General features: G+C 44.6%; 1 protein-coding gene across 2 annotated transcripts; it reads left to right on the top strand.

Annotated features, from left to right (window-relative positions):
* Positions 1 to 4,715: 4,715 nt before the first annotated feature.
* Positions 4,716 to 8,255, top strand: LOC131812673 (procathepsin L-like). Of its 2 annotated transcripts, XM_059142497.1 has the most exons (7): positions 4,716 to 4,841; positions 5,134 to 5,256; positions 5,356 to 5,502; positions 5,686 to 5,910; positions 6,356 to 6,518; positions 7,380 to 7,497; positions 7,965 to 8,125. In XM_059142497.1, exons 1-7 carry the CDS (start codon positions 4,716 to 4,718, stop codon positions 8,062 to 8,064), a joined length of 1,002 nt encoding a protein of 333 aa, XP_058998480.1. In that variant the 3' UTR covers positions 8,065 to 8,125. The 2 variants fall into 2 exon arrangements, with proteins under 2 accessions (XP_058998480.1, XP_058998481.1); XM_059142498.1 differs by lacking the exon at positions 7,380 to 7,497 and having other exon boundaries at positions 7,965 to 8,255.
* Positions 8,256 to 17,472: the final 9,217 nt, after the last annotated feature.

Below are 17,472 nucleotides of genomic sequence, written 5' to 3'. Positions count from 1 at the left end.
TATGCTTCTTTCAGGGAAAAACATGCAATCCTCTAGTATCCATGTACACTCTGTTGGGGGTGAACACCTTGGTTCTGGTTAAAACAGCTAATGCTGTTGACAGCTGTGCCAGGAAGGGTTAGGACCAACTATAAATTAATGTGGGCTGTAAAATGTAGTGTGTTTCCCTAACTTTCTGTTTTTCCTGAGAAGAAAATAATAAATCTTTTATTCAAATGCAAAAAAAAAGATGTGAAATATTTGGAAATTATAATGAATGTGATAGAAAATTTAAAAGTATTAAAAATTTTTTAAAGATTGTATTCATTTATTTGACTGAGAGGGAGAGAACAAGCAGTGGGAGCAGCAGAGGGAGAAGCAGACTTTGTGCTGAGCAGAGAGCCTGTTGCGGGACTTGATCCCAGGACCCAGAGATCATGACCTGAACTGAAGGCAGACACTTCACCGGTTGAGCCTCCAAGGTGCCCCAAAAGTGTGAATTTTAGATGACTCGTAGTCCCCATAATTTGGATACTGAACCAGATGGCTGCCCTCAATAAGTGGCTCACTGAAGTAATGAATTTTTAAAGATAGATTTCCCCTAGATGCATAAACACATTTTAAATCCTTAAAAGCAAGCACGTTGTATGAAATGACTGACATAGTTTAGTAGAAGCGAGATCCCTCACTTGGAGACACAGGCTTTCCAAACACAAAAGTCAAATACAGAAGAAAAAAACCTGCTTTTCCCCCAAAGGAAAGTCAGTTCTTTTGTCTCCCCCTCTCTTGCTCCTTCCCAGCAGAAGCCTTCCTGGCTTAGATTAGATGTTCTAATACTTCTTTAGAAACACCGACTAAGTAGAATGTGATATTATTTCTAAGGATCTAATAAAAAATTTATTGTTTTACAAATAAAACGTGAGATCAGTGACTAATGGTTCTCCCTCGGCTTTAAAGATAGAAGAATGGTATTAAATCCTGTGTCAGCTGAGTGCTTTAGGATAATGTACAGAAGAAGAAAGCAAGTTCCGGGCAGGTGAACAGGCTTCCCAGCAGCTCATCCTGAGTTGGGGCTGCTCTGTCTGCTGGACTGCTGTCCCTGTGGCTTTGGATGAACCCAGGCTGCAGGTGCTGGACACGGAGAAGCCAGAGGCCAGGTTTTCCTTTCCCAGCTGCACGTCAGAGGGAGACCTGCTGTCGCTCCTTTTTCCCACCGAGTCAAGGAGCGCAGATGTTAATAGTCTTCCTGGGGGCACAGCTCTAGGGCCAGTAGAAAGATTCTTGGCTACTTGCTACAGATTTGTCTTTTGAGAGAAAAGGCAGGAATCTGCTCAATATCCTGATACAGATTTCTGGGTGTTTTATTTTTATTATGTAACTTTTTTTGCCTTGATCTCAAATTTTATCCTTACAAAATTTCTGTTGACGTAGAATTTTGCATAGGGTAAAATGGATAGGTCTTATAGGTGGGTAAGTTTTGATGAATGTAGGCACCCGCGGAACTAGCCCCCAGATCAAGATACAGAATTTCCCAACTTTCTAATACATTTTCTTATGCCTCCTTCCAGCTCATAATTCCCCTGCAAGACCACTGTTCTGATATCTGTCACCGCAGATTAGATTTGCCTTTTGAACTTTATATAATACAATTAATTATATGTACTTTTTAACATGTACCTTCTTTTGCTTGACATAGTGTTTTTAATGATGTTGGAGCAGAGGGAGAGGGAGAGAGAGGGCTCCACACCCAGTGTGCAGTCCGACGTGGGGCTTGATCTCACAGCCTGAGATCATGACGGGAGCCGAAATCATGAGTTGAACACTTAACTGACTGAGCCACCCAGGCAACTCCTGACGTAGTGTTGTTCAGAATCATCTCCGTTGGGTTGCCTCGGTGGTTCAGTCAGTTAAGTGTTTCTTTCGGTTCAGGTCATGATCTCGGGTCCTGGGACCGAGCCCTGAGTCAGGCTCTCCGCTCAGCAGGGAGCCTGCTTCTTCCTCTCCCTCTCTGTCTCTCTCAAATAAATCTTAAAAGGATCATCTGTGTTGGTGCACACAGAGAAAGCTTCTTCCTTTCAATCGTCAAGTGTGAACATACTACAGGGTGTTCGTTCATTCTCCTGTGTTTTCCTGCTGGAAGTTACAATGCGTAAAAGAACATGCTCACGTGGGTAGAAACCGGACCCTAGAAATGCTGAGTTAGTGTCGGGTGTGCAGTTCCTGTTATAAGAAGCCGCAGAGCCCCTGCCACAGTGGCTTACTGTTTGCACCCGCACCGAGAGCGGCCGAGAGTTCCCACGACTCCACGTGCTCACGCACACAGGTGTTGCCCCTCGTCACTTTCATCCATGCTGCTGGGTATGAAACATCATCTGGCTGTTATCCTGACCGCTCTTAGAGAAACACCCTCGATGACCTCCTAATTTGTAATAGGCAAAATAAGCTATCTGTAGTTGAAAATGTGATATTAGCTCTAGCTTAACGGGTCAAACGTGAGACAATATTTTAGGTACTGTGGACATAGTCCTAGGAAATGTGTGTCCCTTGTATATCAGTTTGGGAGCATGATTTAAGAATGTTAACTAGACGGGGCACCTGGGTGGCTCAGTGGATTAAGCCTCTGCCTTTGGCTCAGGTCATGATCTCAGGGTCCTGGAATCGAGTCCCACATCGGGCTCTCTGATAAGCGGGGAGCCTGCCTCCCCCTCTCTCTCTGCCTGCCTCTCTGCCTACTTGTGATCTCTCTCTTTGTCATAAATAAATAAAATGTTAAAAAAAAATATTAACTAGATGTAGCTTGGCTTTTTAACATATAAGCTTATTTACCTATACTTTAGGGTTCATTTCATTATGCGGTAACCTGGCTTCCCGGAAGTAAAGAAGTAAGTAGGGATGGCCTATGTAACATATCCTTGAATAAATATTTTCTAAATTAAGCGAGACCTTTGGAAGGATTTTCCCTTGGACCTCACAAGAAAGCAATATGGAATGAGCCCTACTCTATGCTAATGCATGACCTGTGTTAGCTCATTCAGTCTCACAAGCGTCCTCTGAGGAAAATCAAATCACTGTCCCACATCCTGCACGAGGAAACTGAGTCTGGGGGTGCTGCAGAGCCTGCCAGGGTGGGGGACTAGCCGAGAGTGGCAGAATTCTCATGCCGGCCCCGCCCTGACTCCCGGCCCCTGTATGGAACCCCTTTCTCCCCTGCCCTCCCTGAGCAGAGCAGAGAAGGGCTGGAGATGTGTGGAGGCTCACTAGGGGGTCTCACGGACGGAGGTCCAGAGAAGGAGGCTGTGACCCACTGTCTAGACGCGTGGAATCGTGTTCCTAAGAAGAGCAAAACTGGTCATCAGAGGGAAAATTCATGGTCTGCTGATGAACGCTTTTTTTTTTCCCCCAGTTTAGAAGAGCTGTTTTTCTAAAACATTTAAATTTAAATCTCGAGAAAAGCACATTGGACACTGAGAAACATAATCATCCATAATGCAGAGAGTGGGGAGGAAAAAGCAGTTTCTACCTTCCGTCTTTCTTCCCTTTGTTAAACCATATTTTTCTGGAAGTAAATCATTTCTGTTGGTTTTGAGAAAGGTTTGGGAGGGAGGAAGAATCCCCTTGGGGGCAGTCAGGACAGGAACAATCCAAAACACCACACCTTCCCTGGACACTCCTGCCATCAGTTCCTTTGCTGGAAAGCACTTGAGCCTTGCCCAGGGCATCTCCTGTTTGGACAATAGCCCATTGTCTCCAGATTCTTCCAAAAACCAGAGGCAGCCCATCCTGAAACAGTGATAACACTATTCCCTGAGGGCTCTACTTCCTCCAGCTGCCCCTTTGCTTGGAATTAACAGGAACAATAAGACTAGATTATCCTGTTCTCAGCCCTCAGGGAGATTTTAACCAAAGATTAGAGGATAGGCAGGGTGATGCTGGAAACCCACTTGGGGCTCCCTGTGAGCCTCTTTTTGTGAACCACCTGCCAACACATAAATTCCTGTTATTTAGTTGATCAGGGTCCCTAGGAAGGTGCTGGATCCCCTTCTACAGGGCTTTCCCAAGTCCTCTCACTTGACTTTCCCGGGTCCCCTGAGGCAGGCACAATCTCCCCTCAGACAAGTAGGGACCCAGTTATCACATGCCCCAAGGCACCCCAGCTCCAGGGCACAGAGCCCCCGCCCACAGGCTGGCTCAGCCAATTGCTGTGCAGGCAGGTGCCAGGGGCAGGACCAGAAGGGCCAAATCCCAGGCTTAAATGGACAGTCTCCTACCCATCAGAAGGCGTGCTGGACACCTCCAACCTGCACCTCTGACTGCACCTGCCTCAGGTGAGATCCCAGCCTGGACCTGAAGGGAAGGGCTACCCCTTAAAACATGGGGAGAGGGTTACCAGCCTTGGGGGCCAGGGGTTTAGGGCTCCAGGGAGGCACTCTTCCAGGGCCTGGTCCCTCTAGGCATGGCAGCTTGACCACTACACCCCAGACTCAGGGCTTGTCACTCCCTGTATTGCCATCTACATGCTCTGGAAGCAGCAGGTGGGTTGCGGGTTGCAGGGCGGGGAACAGGCCAGCAGGCCCCCTGCACGCGCCACCTCTCCACAGCCCCGTGGAAACACGTAGGAGGATTAACGCAATGTCTTAACTGTACCAGAGTGGTTCTAACACCTCAGAATAAAGGATGGCTCTAGATGGTTGGTCTAATCCAAAACACATTTCTTTTCCCTTCCTAGGTTTTGGAACATGCATCCTTCTCTCTTCTTGGCTGCCCTTTGCCTGGGAATAGCCTCAGCTGCTCCACAACCCAATCAGAGCTTAGATGCACGCTGGTCTCAGTGGAAGGCGGCCCACAAGAGACTATACAACAAGGTTGGTAACATCTGAGCTGTCCACTGAGACCCCAGGGAATGTTCCATGCTGGTGGGAGTCCACAGTGGAGAGTAGTTTTTGGAGGCCCCTGGTACCCAGGCAGGTAGCAGGGCACTGTGACTGTGCATGATGGGGACAGATGTCCTGCTGTGTGGTTGCTGGAGAGCAGCTCCTGGAGCATCAGCCCAGCCCTGGTCCAGGTCCCTCCTCCCCTCTGTGGGCACATCCACTTGGGGCAGGTGAGCTGGGCTTAGATAGAAATCAACAGGATGGGTTGCATGTTTGTCTCCAGGATGAAGAAGGACGGAGGAGAACAGTGTGGGAGATGAATCTGAAAGTGATTGAACAGCACAACCAGGAGTACAGCCAAGGGAAACACAGCTTCACAATGGCAATGAATGACTTTGGTGACCTGGTGAGTGCAGCTGGAGTTGCTGAATGTTTTGTGCTTCCTCTAAGGATTTTTTCCAAAAAATCTCATGCTTGTCAACATTCTATTTCCTTTTCCTTGAAGACCAGTGAAGAATTCCAACAGGTGTTGAGTGACCTTAAAATCCAGAAGCAAGAGGACCGGAATGTGTTCCAAGCACCTCTCTTTGCTGAGATCCCCTCGTCCGTGGACTGGAGAGAGAAAGGCTACGTGACCCCCGTGAAGGATCAGGTGAGACAGTACTCGGCAGCTCCCTTTCCAAGAGCAAAGCCAAGAGGAACCAGTGCCCTCGTGATGGAAGTTGAGAAACCATATACAGTTTGTTATGTTTTGGAAGAGTTTTCAGATGTCAGGGCTGTTGTCAAGTCTTGCTATTAACTTTGTAGACTAAGAGCTGTATCATTTTGTTTTCAGGGTCAGTGTCAATCTTGTTGGGCTTTTAGTGCAGCTGGTGCCCTTGAAGGACAGATGTTCCGGAAAACGGGCAAACTTGTGTCACTGAGCGAGCAGAACCTCGTGGACTGCTCTTGGTCTCAAGGCAATGAGGGCTGCCGCGGTGGCCTGATGGATTTTGCCTTCCAATATGTTATGGACAACGGAGGCCTGGAATCCGAGGAATCCTACCCGTATCTTGCAAGGGTAAACAGACTTCCCTTTCTTTTATCAAAGTTGAGTATATTCAGTAAAACAAAGCCTATATTTCAAATTCTCATTTTAGACTGTAGACTCTGTATCTGCACATGGTCAGAACAGATTAAAATCTGTTAGCCTGGCACAGTTCTCCACCTAGAGGGTTACCATACAGGTGTTCCCACTTCTCAGCCACACAGCAATACAAATATCGTTCTAAATACAGTACAGATCTCCAGAGTGAAAAATCTATGCACAAGTAGACCAAAGGAGTGTCTCATTGAATAGATATTGCCTCATTTCTCAATTTCAAAACAAGCAATCATATTTTGCCTCTTGAGATGTTTTATAACACACTCGACTTGGACATCATTCAGCTGCAAACTGTCTTGAGCTCGTGTTCCCCAGGAGGTGGACGGTATTAATCAAGTCCCTTCCCCTTTACCTTTGAAAGAATGGCTACTGCAGATACAGGCCTGAGAAATCTGCCGCCAATGTGACTACCTTCTGGCACGTCTATAACGAGGAGGATGGTCTTATGACCGCAGTGGCAACTGTGGGGCCCGTCTCTGCTGCTGTAGACTCAAGCCCGTATTCCTTCCAGTTCTATAAAACAGGTGAGCATTTGTCTACCCAGAACATTGGCCAGAAAATACGGGTAACTAGCATGACATACAACAAGATGGGCTTTTTTGTATGTGGGACTCAGGAGGGTATGGATTTAGCATGGTGGCTCATTCTGTGTATGTAGTCCTTGTGCTTGTTGTCACCATTTGACATGACTTGACCCATATCCCCAGGCTTTTAAGCACTTCAGAAATATATTTAATTACTAAAATATTTTATTTATTTATTTATTTGGCAGACAGATCACAAGCAGGCAGAGAGGCAGGAAGACCGGGGTGCGGGGAGCGGGGGGGAGCAGGCTCCCTGCCGAGTAGAGATCCTGACGTGGGGCTCGATCTCAGGACCCTGGGATCATAACCTGAGCCAAAGGCAGAGGCTTTAACCCACTGAGCCACCCAGGCACCCCTATAAATATATTTAAATGACTACATAGCTTGACTGGTATAGTTTACTTCACTTTTTTTCCAATGTTTGGACCTTGAAGTTTTCCAAGGAATTTTACTACTGAAATAGACACTGGAAAGAACCCCTTGACTCAAGTAATTTTCTGTTCTCTGCTGCTTCTTCGGCTGACATCGTATGGTAGAATGACAAAGTTTCAACAAGTGCTCTTTTACGCCTCTCACTGTTCTTCACAAAAGAGACTGTGGCAACATATATTTCTGGTAGTACTAGATGATGTCCTAAATCCCTAGCCTAGCTAAACGAAAAGATCTGATTTCTAAATCTTATCTCAATTGCTATCACAACCGGATTTTGAGATGCCGCCCTTGCTGTGGTCACTAGGTTGTTGTCACATGTTATCATGTCACTTGGGTGTTCCTGCTCAGCACTGAATCTCTCTTCTCCAGGCATTTACTATGATCCAAGCTGCAGCAATACACGCCTGAATCACGGCGTTCTGGTGGTTGGCTATGGCTTTGAAGGAGAAGAATCGGAGGACAAAAAATACTGGATAGTCAAGAACAGGTATAAAGAGCCAAGAACACCTACCTTGGAAATTGAAAAGGGAATTCTTTCTAGAATCAGTGTTTGGAGGCAGATCCTCAAACCCTTGAGCACGCTTCTGAAATCCCTGACGTGTTTATGCCATTAAGGGGGAAGGGACATACTCATGTGATGACGGCAGTAGCTTGCTAGGGTCCTGCCATGGTTTTGCTACCATTGTGTTTCTCAACTTGAAAATTTTCTCATTTCTGCAATGCATCTGGCCCCAAGAGCTTCTTTTTTCTGTGTTTCCATTCGTCGTCTGCGAAAGGTCTGGGGACGGAATCCTGTGCTGGGTTAGAACTCAAGCAGGAACAGGAACGGACTCTCCGGATTCTTCCTGAATCTGTCCTGGCCTCTGGTGCCCTGCTCAGGGTCGGGTGTGATGGTTCATGACGGGAAATGTGGTTGATTGTTTGTAATAAGTGGCAAACCCTGTCTTCTTTCAGCTGGGGTACAAACTGGGGCATGGAGGGCTACATGCTGTTGGCCAAGGACCGGGACAACCACTGTGGAATCGCCTCCATGGCCAGCTTTCCTGTCGTGTGAGATGAGGGCGTACAGAAGGCTTGACTGGGAACCGAATATCGAGAAGATGAATTTTGTTCGAAAGCCGACCACATCTTATGATACGGGATAAAACACATGAACCATTGAAGACCCAAGCTGGGATTTGACTGTGTGGATTTTATATGAGGAATGTTACCACTTCGCTCGTTACTGATGTAAAAGCCTTTGTATGACAGACTTGTCTAATAACTTTTGGATTTTCATTTTTTAAAAAAATGTATGAAGTTTTATTTTTTAATAAAAAACTTCAAAGTAGAAGGGAGGTAAAATGTTACTACTTTAACTCTTTATAGAGACAAAATGTGACTGGGCTCTAGGATATTGGTGGATAGGCCAGTGGTCCACTGGGAGAATACTGGGTGGTCCGATTGTTTTAAGTATAAATGATTGTTACATCTGTAACATTGTTACAATGTTACATTAGTTTCAGGTGCACAACCCAATAATTTGCCAACCCTGTACAGTACGCTATGCTCACCGCAAGGATAGTTGGTGTCTGTCAGTCTCACACTGTACCTTTACGGTGCTATTACGACACCATTGACGATATTCGCTATGCTGTGCCTTCTATTCCCGGGACTTACTCATTCCATAGCTGGAAGCCTGGACCTCCCATTCCCCTTCACCCCTGTTATTCATCCTCATTCTAATCTATGTCCTCTTTACTCTTTGCAGATTTCCCACCCCTCATTTACTAACTGGGTTTCTCTCTCCACAGTCCCCAGCTCAGCTAGTAGTCTGTAAACATATCGGGGAGTTTTAGAGGAAGAGACGGTGGGGGCCAGGGAGGACACCCCAAAATGCGTCATAATGGTACATGGATTATCTGGATACGAAGCTCCTTGGGAGACAGCGGGTGTGAGGGCGCCCAGGGGTCCTCTGTCCCCAACAAGCAGGAAACGAGTCTGCCATAGCACAGGTGCCCTCCCTGCACTGCGAAGTACAGAGACAGCCTTTGCCGCACACTTGGGACTTCAAAGCTGGGAAAGCTGTAGAAAGAAACCTTGTGGCTTTTTTACTAATCTACAACTTCAGCACAAATTCCACTTAGCATTCCTGCTGGTTGAAAGCTCCCACATAGCAGGAAAGCTGGCCACGGTGGTCATTCCACACTGGTTGTCCAGGGCCTTGGCCATCAGCATGGAACCCTGTGTGCCCCAGTCCGTGCCCCAGTTGAAAGAAGCCAGGATTTGCCAATGATTCCAGAGGAACAAACACATTTCCCTTCATGAACAATCACACCCGACCCTGAGCAGGGCACGAGAGGCCAGGACAGATTCAGGAAGAGCCGGAAGAGGCCATTCCTGTTTGTGCTCGAGTTCTAACCCAGCACACAGTCCTTCTTTCCCAGACCTTTCATAAAGTGAAACATGAGCAGGAAAAGGAAAATCTTTTGCCTGATGTGTGCAGGAGTTTTTAAAAATCCAAATTAGAAATGCAGTGGTGGAAATCTATCGCAGGACCCCCCAGCTTGAGACAGTACCTTCCTGTGGTTGTCCCATGATATGCTTGTGTTCCCGCCACGTGGGGTAAACGCTTCTTGAGCACACTTGTGTAAACAAGTGTGCTCAAGGGTTGGGGGACTTGTCTCCAAGCACCGATTCCAAAAAAGGATTCCGTTTTCGATGTCCAAGATAAGTATTCTTGGCTTTCTATACCTGTTCTTGATAATCCAATAGTTTTGTTTCTCGGATTCTTCTACTTCAGATCCATAAACAAACAGCAGAACGCAGTGACTCAGGTCTTCACTGCTGTGGTTTAGAGCATTATAAATGCCTGAAAGTAAAACCTAATGTTGGGCTGAGGTTTCCCGCGTGACCTGGGGTAGTGACAGCTTATCAGCCTATCAGCCAGAGTAAGGGAGATGTATCAAAATTCAGTTGCACTATAAATCCAGCTAAGATTAAAAGTCAGGCAGTTTTGTTTAGGTAAGCTAGAGGTTTAGGCCCTCTCTGATATTAGCAGAAACACAAAGTGTCACAATCTTTTTGTAAACAATAGTCAAGAGGCATAAAAAAATCTCTTGTGATTCTCCTTATGGATGTGGACTTACAAAAACAACAGAACACAAAATGACTTGCCTAAGGACCTTTTCCAGTGTTAATCTCAGTAGTAACATTCTTTAAAATTTTTTAAGGTCTAACAACTGGAAAAAAGTAAAGCAAGCTATACCAATCAAATTATGCAGCCATTTCAATATATTGATAATGTATTTAAAATCATGGGGATTTGGATCTGGTCATGACAGGTGGAAACAGAAGGCATAAATGTTATGGGTGCAGGATGAACTGTGTGATATCCACCCCCCCACCCCCAGTTTCTACATTGAATTCTGCATACCATAGTGTCACTCCTGCTGTATCTTAGGGTGGTTTTCCGATCTTTCTACCTCTATTTCTCCACAGACAGATGCGTACCCTCCTTATAGAACCGGAAGGTGTCCAGGCTTGCACGAAGAACAGCAGGGACGGGCCCCACAGCTGCCACCAGGAGCACAGGGGACTCCTCCTGCGGAGGCATGCTCACCGGGCCGGTGGCGCTGGCAGCAGGAATTCCAGGGTCTGTATGTGCAGGGTCCGTCCTTTCAGAGGGAAAGGGGAAGAGACTTGATCACTACATCCACCTCCTGGGGAGCATGAACTCAAGACAGCTTACAGGTGAGAGATTTCCAAGCCAAATCTGTCGTAAAGCATCCCAGGAGCTGAAACGCTATTGGTTGTTTTGAAATTGAAAAACTACCTTGTATGTGTTCAATGAATTATTCAGGATCTAGTGTCCTTAAGAACTGGTTCATTCCAGAGAAATCTGTACCCTGTAGAGAATGGTATGTATGTCTCCCTGTAACACAGAAATAAAAATAGTTATGGGGTCCCCACTGAGGCAGGCACTGTGCCTGGCTTGTCTGGTTTAATGACAGTCCTGACAGTTTGCAGCTCTAGGGTTCACCATTTAAAATGTGAGTATTGTGGGTGCCTGGGTGGCTCAGTGGGTTAAGCCTCTTCCCTCGGCCCAGGTCATGATCTCAGCATCCTGGGATTGAGCCCCTCATGGGGCTCCCTCCTTGGTGGGGAGCCTGCTTCCCCCGCTCCCCTCTGCCTGCCTCTCTGCCTACTTGTCATCTCTGTCTGTCAAATAAATAAATAAAATCTTTTTGAAAAGATAAAAAAAAATGCAAATATTAAATATGGTATCTGTGTTCTTGAAAAGCATGTGACTAGGAGCAGAGCTGGACGGATGACACGTGAAAAGCTCCACTGACCCCTGGACGATATGGATAGGATTCCTCTGAGTCTAGGCCTCCATTGTTCAGAATATACTGGAAGGCATAATTCACCAGGCCAACAGGGCAGCCCTCACTGCCTTGAGACCTAGAATAGTCCAGCGGGTTCCGCTCACTCAGTGACACAATTTGGCCTGTTTTCCAGAACCTGTGTACTCGAGGGCACCGGCTTCCCTAAAAGCCCAGCCAGAAGCACACGGACCCTGAAACCAAATTAGAAAGCTCTCAGCCTAAACAATAAACAGCAAGGCTTTGCCAACAGCCCATGAATCTGAAAACTCTTGTAAAACACAGCGAGGGTGTGTTGTTCCCCAGCAGGGACCCATCGAAGAGCTGCTGTTTTCTTTTCGGCTTTACTTTTGGAAAGAAGTGATCCTTCTTTTTGGTGAGAAGGGATCCTTCAGACTCATAGGACTTACCCCGGCTGTCTGTCTCTTGTCCACAGGTACAATGAAATCAGCAAAGAAGGGTATTTCAAACACTTTCCCCTCTGTGTCCTTCTGGATTTTAAGGTCATTCATCATGTGTCTGAATTCTTCACTGATCTTCAAGGAAAAGAAAGTAGAATGTTGACAAGGATGAGAATTCTTTGGCGAAGTACCAAAGAGAGAGAGAAGAAAAGGTTCAGGAACCCCTGCCGCCCTCACCAGGTCACTGACGCATTCACCGCCATTCGAGCATTTTCCGATTCCTCCCCCACACTGCTCTCCTCTGTCTTTCACTCTAGAGACAAACATATAACCTACAATTTTTATTTCTATTTAAAGCCAACTCACCTACTCGAAGTGGATGTGCTCACAGAGGAGGAGGGGCCTGGACCAGGGCTGGGCTGATGCTTCAGGAGCTACTCTCCAGCAACCACAGAGCAGGACATCTGTCCCCATCCTGCACAGTCACTGGGCCCTGTTTCCTCTCTGGGTAAGAGCGGCCTCCAGAGGCTACTCTCTGCAGTGAACTCCCACCAGCGTGGATGTTGTCTGTGGGGCCCTCCAGACAGCTTAGATGTTCCCAACCATGCCATAGAGTTTCCCATAGGTTGCCTTCCATTGGATCCATTGAGCATCTAAACTTCGACCAAATTTTGTAGTAGCTGAGACTATTCCCAAGCAAAGCGCGGGCAGCAAGAAAAAAGGATGCATATTTCAAAACCTAGAAAGGGAAAAGAAATGAGCATCTGAACAGACCAATCTGTCTAAAAAGCCATCCTCTTCTTATGAGCTGTTAGAGCCACTAGGATGGACTAAAAGCATTGACTTTGACTTAAGCCTCCCAATATATACACAAGGATGGGACTGGCCCCACCAGTGGGGGGAGGGGGTCCTCACTTGATTGTAGCTCTGCAGGTGTGACAGCAGGTGTGGCTCCTAGGGGGTTCTCTGATGTTGGGCTGTGGCTTTAAGGTCATTCATCGAAAGCCCTGGGGTTTGGCCTGGCTGGTCCTGCCCACACCACCTGGGCACACTGTGATCCTGTTGGTTTTGCTTTTGTTGGCCAAGCCGATGACTTCTATTCTGATGTTTACTTGATGATTTGATCTTGTTTTTAACAGAACAAAAACATCTGGACAATTGTGTAGACTTGTATCCCTACCTTAACTGGTTTGACTAAAAACAGTGAGCTCACAGTGATTCAGTTAAGTGACCAATGAGTTCGCAATGGTCTGGCTTACAAAAACAAGTATATGCATATTCAGTAAGGAAATGGATGTCCAACTCCCGTTAACTGCTGTCATGGTAAGATAAGAAGGAAGTATGCCATAGAAGTGCATTGAAATGTATTTCGTGATCGCATGCTATCTAGTATGTGTCTAGCACTGGGAAAAGTAACTGTATTTTTAGACATTTTTCTTACAACTCAGGATTCCAGAATCCTGCAATAAAGCAATAGCACAATGAAGTGCTATTAAAATTTAAAGAAATATTTTGGTTTCCCATTGCATACACAAGTCATGTTTTCCCTCTACTGTAGTCTATTTAGTGTGCAATTGCTTTATGTCTAAAAAATGAACAGGCATTAATCAAAAAACACTCCATTGCTAAAAAGTGCTAACCAAAATCATGTTTCAGCAAACATGATCGTTCTGCTGGTGGAAGGTCTGTGCCCATGTTGACGGCTGCTGTCTGATCACGGTGGTGGATGCTGAAATTCGGGGTGGCCCTGGCAGTTTCTTAAAATAAGACAACAGGGAAGATCGCTGCAATCGCCTTCTCTGGGGCATGCAATGCTGTTTGTTAGCATTTTACCCACGGTAAGACTTTCTTTCCAACAGAGTCCCACGCCCTATCACAGCTTTATCAACTCCGATTATGTAATATTCTAAGTCTTTTGTGGTCAGTTCAATGATCATCATAGAATCTTCACCAGGAGATGCTTTTCCATCTCCAGAAACCATCTTTTCGTTCATCTAAGAAGCAGCTCCTTATCTGTTCAAGTTTTTTTTGTACACATAGGATTTTATTTTATTTTATTTTTTCACATAACAAACAATGTATTCTTGGTTTCAGAGGTAGAGGTCAGTGGTTCACCAGTCCTGTATAACACCCAAGGCTCAGTGCACCGCGTGCCTTCCCTCATGGCCATCACCCAGTCGCCCCATCCTCCCCCCCCCCCCCAGCAACCTTCAGTTCGTTTCTTATGATTACGAATCTCTCATGGTTTTTCTCCCTCTGTGACTTCACTTTCATTTATTTTTTCCTCTTTTCCCCTGAGATCCTCTGTTTTGTTTCTTAAATTCCACATATCCGTGAGATCATATAACTGTCTTTTTCTGATTGGCTTATTTTACTTAGCATAATACCCTGTAGTTCCATCCAGCTCGCTGCAAATGACAAGATTTCTTTCTTTCTTTCTTTTTTATGGCTGATATATATAGATAAAGAAATACAGACAGATATAGATACATAGACATAGATACATATCTAGATATATCTAGATACATAGATATTTAGAGATTATATAGATATATAGAGACATATATAGAGAAATATAGATATATATCTAGATATCTGTGTCTATGTATCTGTATCTGTCTGTATCTATATACCTATATCTATCTATAGATATATATCTATATATCTTTGCTGTGCAAATGCTTTTTATCTTGATGAAGTCCCAATAGTTCATTTTTACCTGTTTCCCTGGCCTTGGAATGTGTCTGACAGAGGCGCCTGGGTGGCTTAGGGGGTTAAAACCTGTGCCTTTTGTTCAGGTCATGATCCCAGGGTCCTGGGATAGAGCCTTGCATTAGGCTCTCTGCTCATCAGGGAGCCTGCTTCCTTCTCTCTCTCTCTCTCTCTCTCTCTCTGCCTACCTGTAATCTCTGTCTGTCAAATAAAATCTTCAAAACAAAAGAGAGAGATGTGTCTGACAAGAAGTTTTTATGGCTGAGGTCAAAGAGATTGCCACCTGTGTTCTCCTCTAGGACCTGATGGATTCCTGTCTCACAGTTAGGTCTTTCATCTGTTTTTGAGTCGATTTTGTGTGTGGTATAAAGAGATGGTCCAGTTTCATTCTTCTGCATGTGATTATCCAATTTTCCCAGCACCATTTTTTGAAGAGACCGTCTTTTTCCCACTGAATAATCTTCCCTGCTCTTGTCAAAGATTAGTTGACCATTCCATTTCTGAGTTCCTATTCTATTCCATTAATCTATGTATCTGTTTCTGTGCCAGTACCATACTGTCTTGATGATTACAGCTTTGTAACAGATCTTGAAGTCCAGAATTGTGATGCCACCAGCTTTGGGGGTTTTTGTTCTTTTCTTTTTTAGATTTTGTTTTCTTTTTCAACATTTCTTGGCTATTCGGGGTCTTTTCTGGTTCCATACACATTTTAAGATTATTTTTTCCACTCTCTGTAAAAAGTTAATGGTATTTTGACAAGGATTACATTGGATGTATAGATTGTCCATGGTACCATAGACATTTTAACAGTATTTGTTCTTCCAATCCATGAGTATGGAATATTTTTCAATTTCTTTGAGTCTTCCTCAGTTTCTTTCTGAGTGTTCTATAGTTTTCTGAGTACAGATCCTTAACCTTTTGGGATAGGTTTATTCCTAGGTATCTTGTGTTTCTTGGTGCAATTACAAATGGGATTGACTCCTTAATTTCTCTTTCTTCTGTCTCATTGTTGGTGTATAGAAATGCAACTGATTTCAGTACACTGATTTTATATTCTGCCAATTTTCAGAATTCTTGTACGAGTTCTAGCAATTGGGGGTGGAGTATCATATCATCTGCAAAGCCGAAGAGCTTGATTTCTACTTTGCCAATTCGGATGCCTTTTATTTTTTTTTTGTTGTCTGATTGCTGAAGCTAGGACTTCTAGTGCTATGTTGAATAGCGGTGGTGATAGTGGACAGCCCTGCCATGTTCCTGATGGTAGGGGAAAATGTATCAGTTTTTCCACATTGAGCATGACACTCACTGTGGGCTTTTCATGTATGGCTTTTATGATTGAGGTATGTTCCCTTTATCCCTACACTGTGACGTGTTTTAGTCAAGAAAGGATCTGCTCTTTGTCACATGCTTTTTCTGCATCTATTGAGAGTATCATATGGTTCTTGTTCTCTTTTATTAATGTATTGTATCACATTGATTGATTTGTGGATGTTGGGTCAAACTTTGCAACCCAGGAATAAATCCCACTTGGTCATGATGGATAATCCTTTTAATCTACTGTTGGATCCTATTGGCTAGAATTTTGGTGAGAATTTTTACATGTTCATGTTCATCAGGGATATTAGTCTGTAATTCTCCTCTTTGATGGGGTCTTTGTCTGGTTTTGGGATCAAGGTAATGCTGGCTTCATCCACTGAGTTTGCAAGTTTTCCTTCCATTTCTGGAGTCGGACGCCTGTTCTTTCCTCCAGATTAGGGAAGTCTCTCCTATAATTTGCTCCAGTATACCTTCTGCCTCTCTCTCTCTCTCTTTCCTCTTCTTCTGGGATCCCAATTACTCTGATATTGTTTTGCTTTATGATATCACTTATCTCTCGAATTCTCCACTCATGATCCAGTAGTTGTTTATCTCTTACTCTCAGCTTCTTTATTCTCCATTGTTTTGTCTTCTCTATCACTGATTCTCTCTTCTGCCTTATTTATCCTAGCAGTTAGAGCCTTCATTTTTTATTGCATCTCCTTAATAACCTTTCTGATTTTGAGTTGTTTCAATTTTAGTTCTGTTATTTCTTCAGAAAGAGATTCTCTAGTGTCTTGCGATGATGTGGGTGGAGCTGGAGCGTATTATACTAAGCAAATAAATCGTCAAGCAAAGACAAATACCACACAATTTCACTCATATGTGGAATTTAAGAAACAAAACAAATTATAAAGGAGAAAAAAATAGTAAGGAAAACCAAGAAACAGACTCTTAACTATAGAGAACAAACTGATGGCTACCAGAGGGGAGATGGTTAAATAGGTGATGGGATTACGGAGTGCTCTTGTCATGATGAGTACTAGGTATTGTATGTAAGTGTTGAATGAGTACACTCTGAGCCTGACACTAATATTACATTGTATGTTAACTAACTGGAATCTAAGTAAAAACTTTAAAAAATTCAGAGTTCTTGGGATGCCTGGTTGGCTCAGTAGGTTAATCCGCTGCCTTTGGCTCAGGTCGTGATCTCAGAGTCCTGGGATCAAGTCCTGCATCGGGCTCCTTGCTTGGCATGGAGCCTGCTTCTCTCTCTCCCTCTGCCTGCCTCTCTGCCTGCTTGTGTGCTCTCTCCCTCTCTCTCTCTGACAAATAAATAAATAAAACCTTTAAAAAAAAATTCAGAGTTCAGGCCAGAATCCCTCAAGTCATTTGTTTGCTTAGCTACCACATATATATAGATTCTGGTTGCTCACTTATATTTGCTTTTAAATGGAACGATTGCCTTGGAAAGTCCCATGCATATGCCCTAATATCAGGGCTTTATGCTTACCCCAAGTTTTAGGATGCTCTTTGTCTCTCAGTGGGCTGTTCTGGATTTCATGCGGTTATTAATGAAGCCCCAAAAATTCATTCAGTATGTCTGCCATTCTAAGAGAACTTCTAAGACAGGTGTGGGAGAAGAGTCAAAAAATTTCCAGACCAAGTGTGTAAAGTCTGTTCTAAATT

This window comes from Mustela lutreola, chromosome 12 (assembly GCF_030435805.1).
Source record: "Mustela lutreola isolate mMusLut2 chromosome 12, mMusLut2.pri, whole genome shotgun sequence".
NCBI lineage: Eukaryota > Metazoa > Chordata > Mammalia > Carnivora > Mustelidae > Mustela > Mustela lutreola.
The sequence above is the reverse complement of the archived record's forward strand: the minus strand, read 5'-3'. Positions and strand labels throughout refer to the sequence as shown.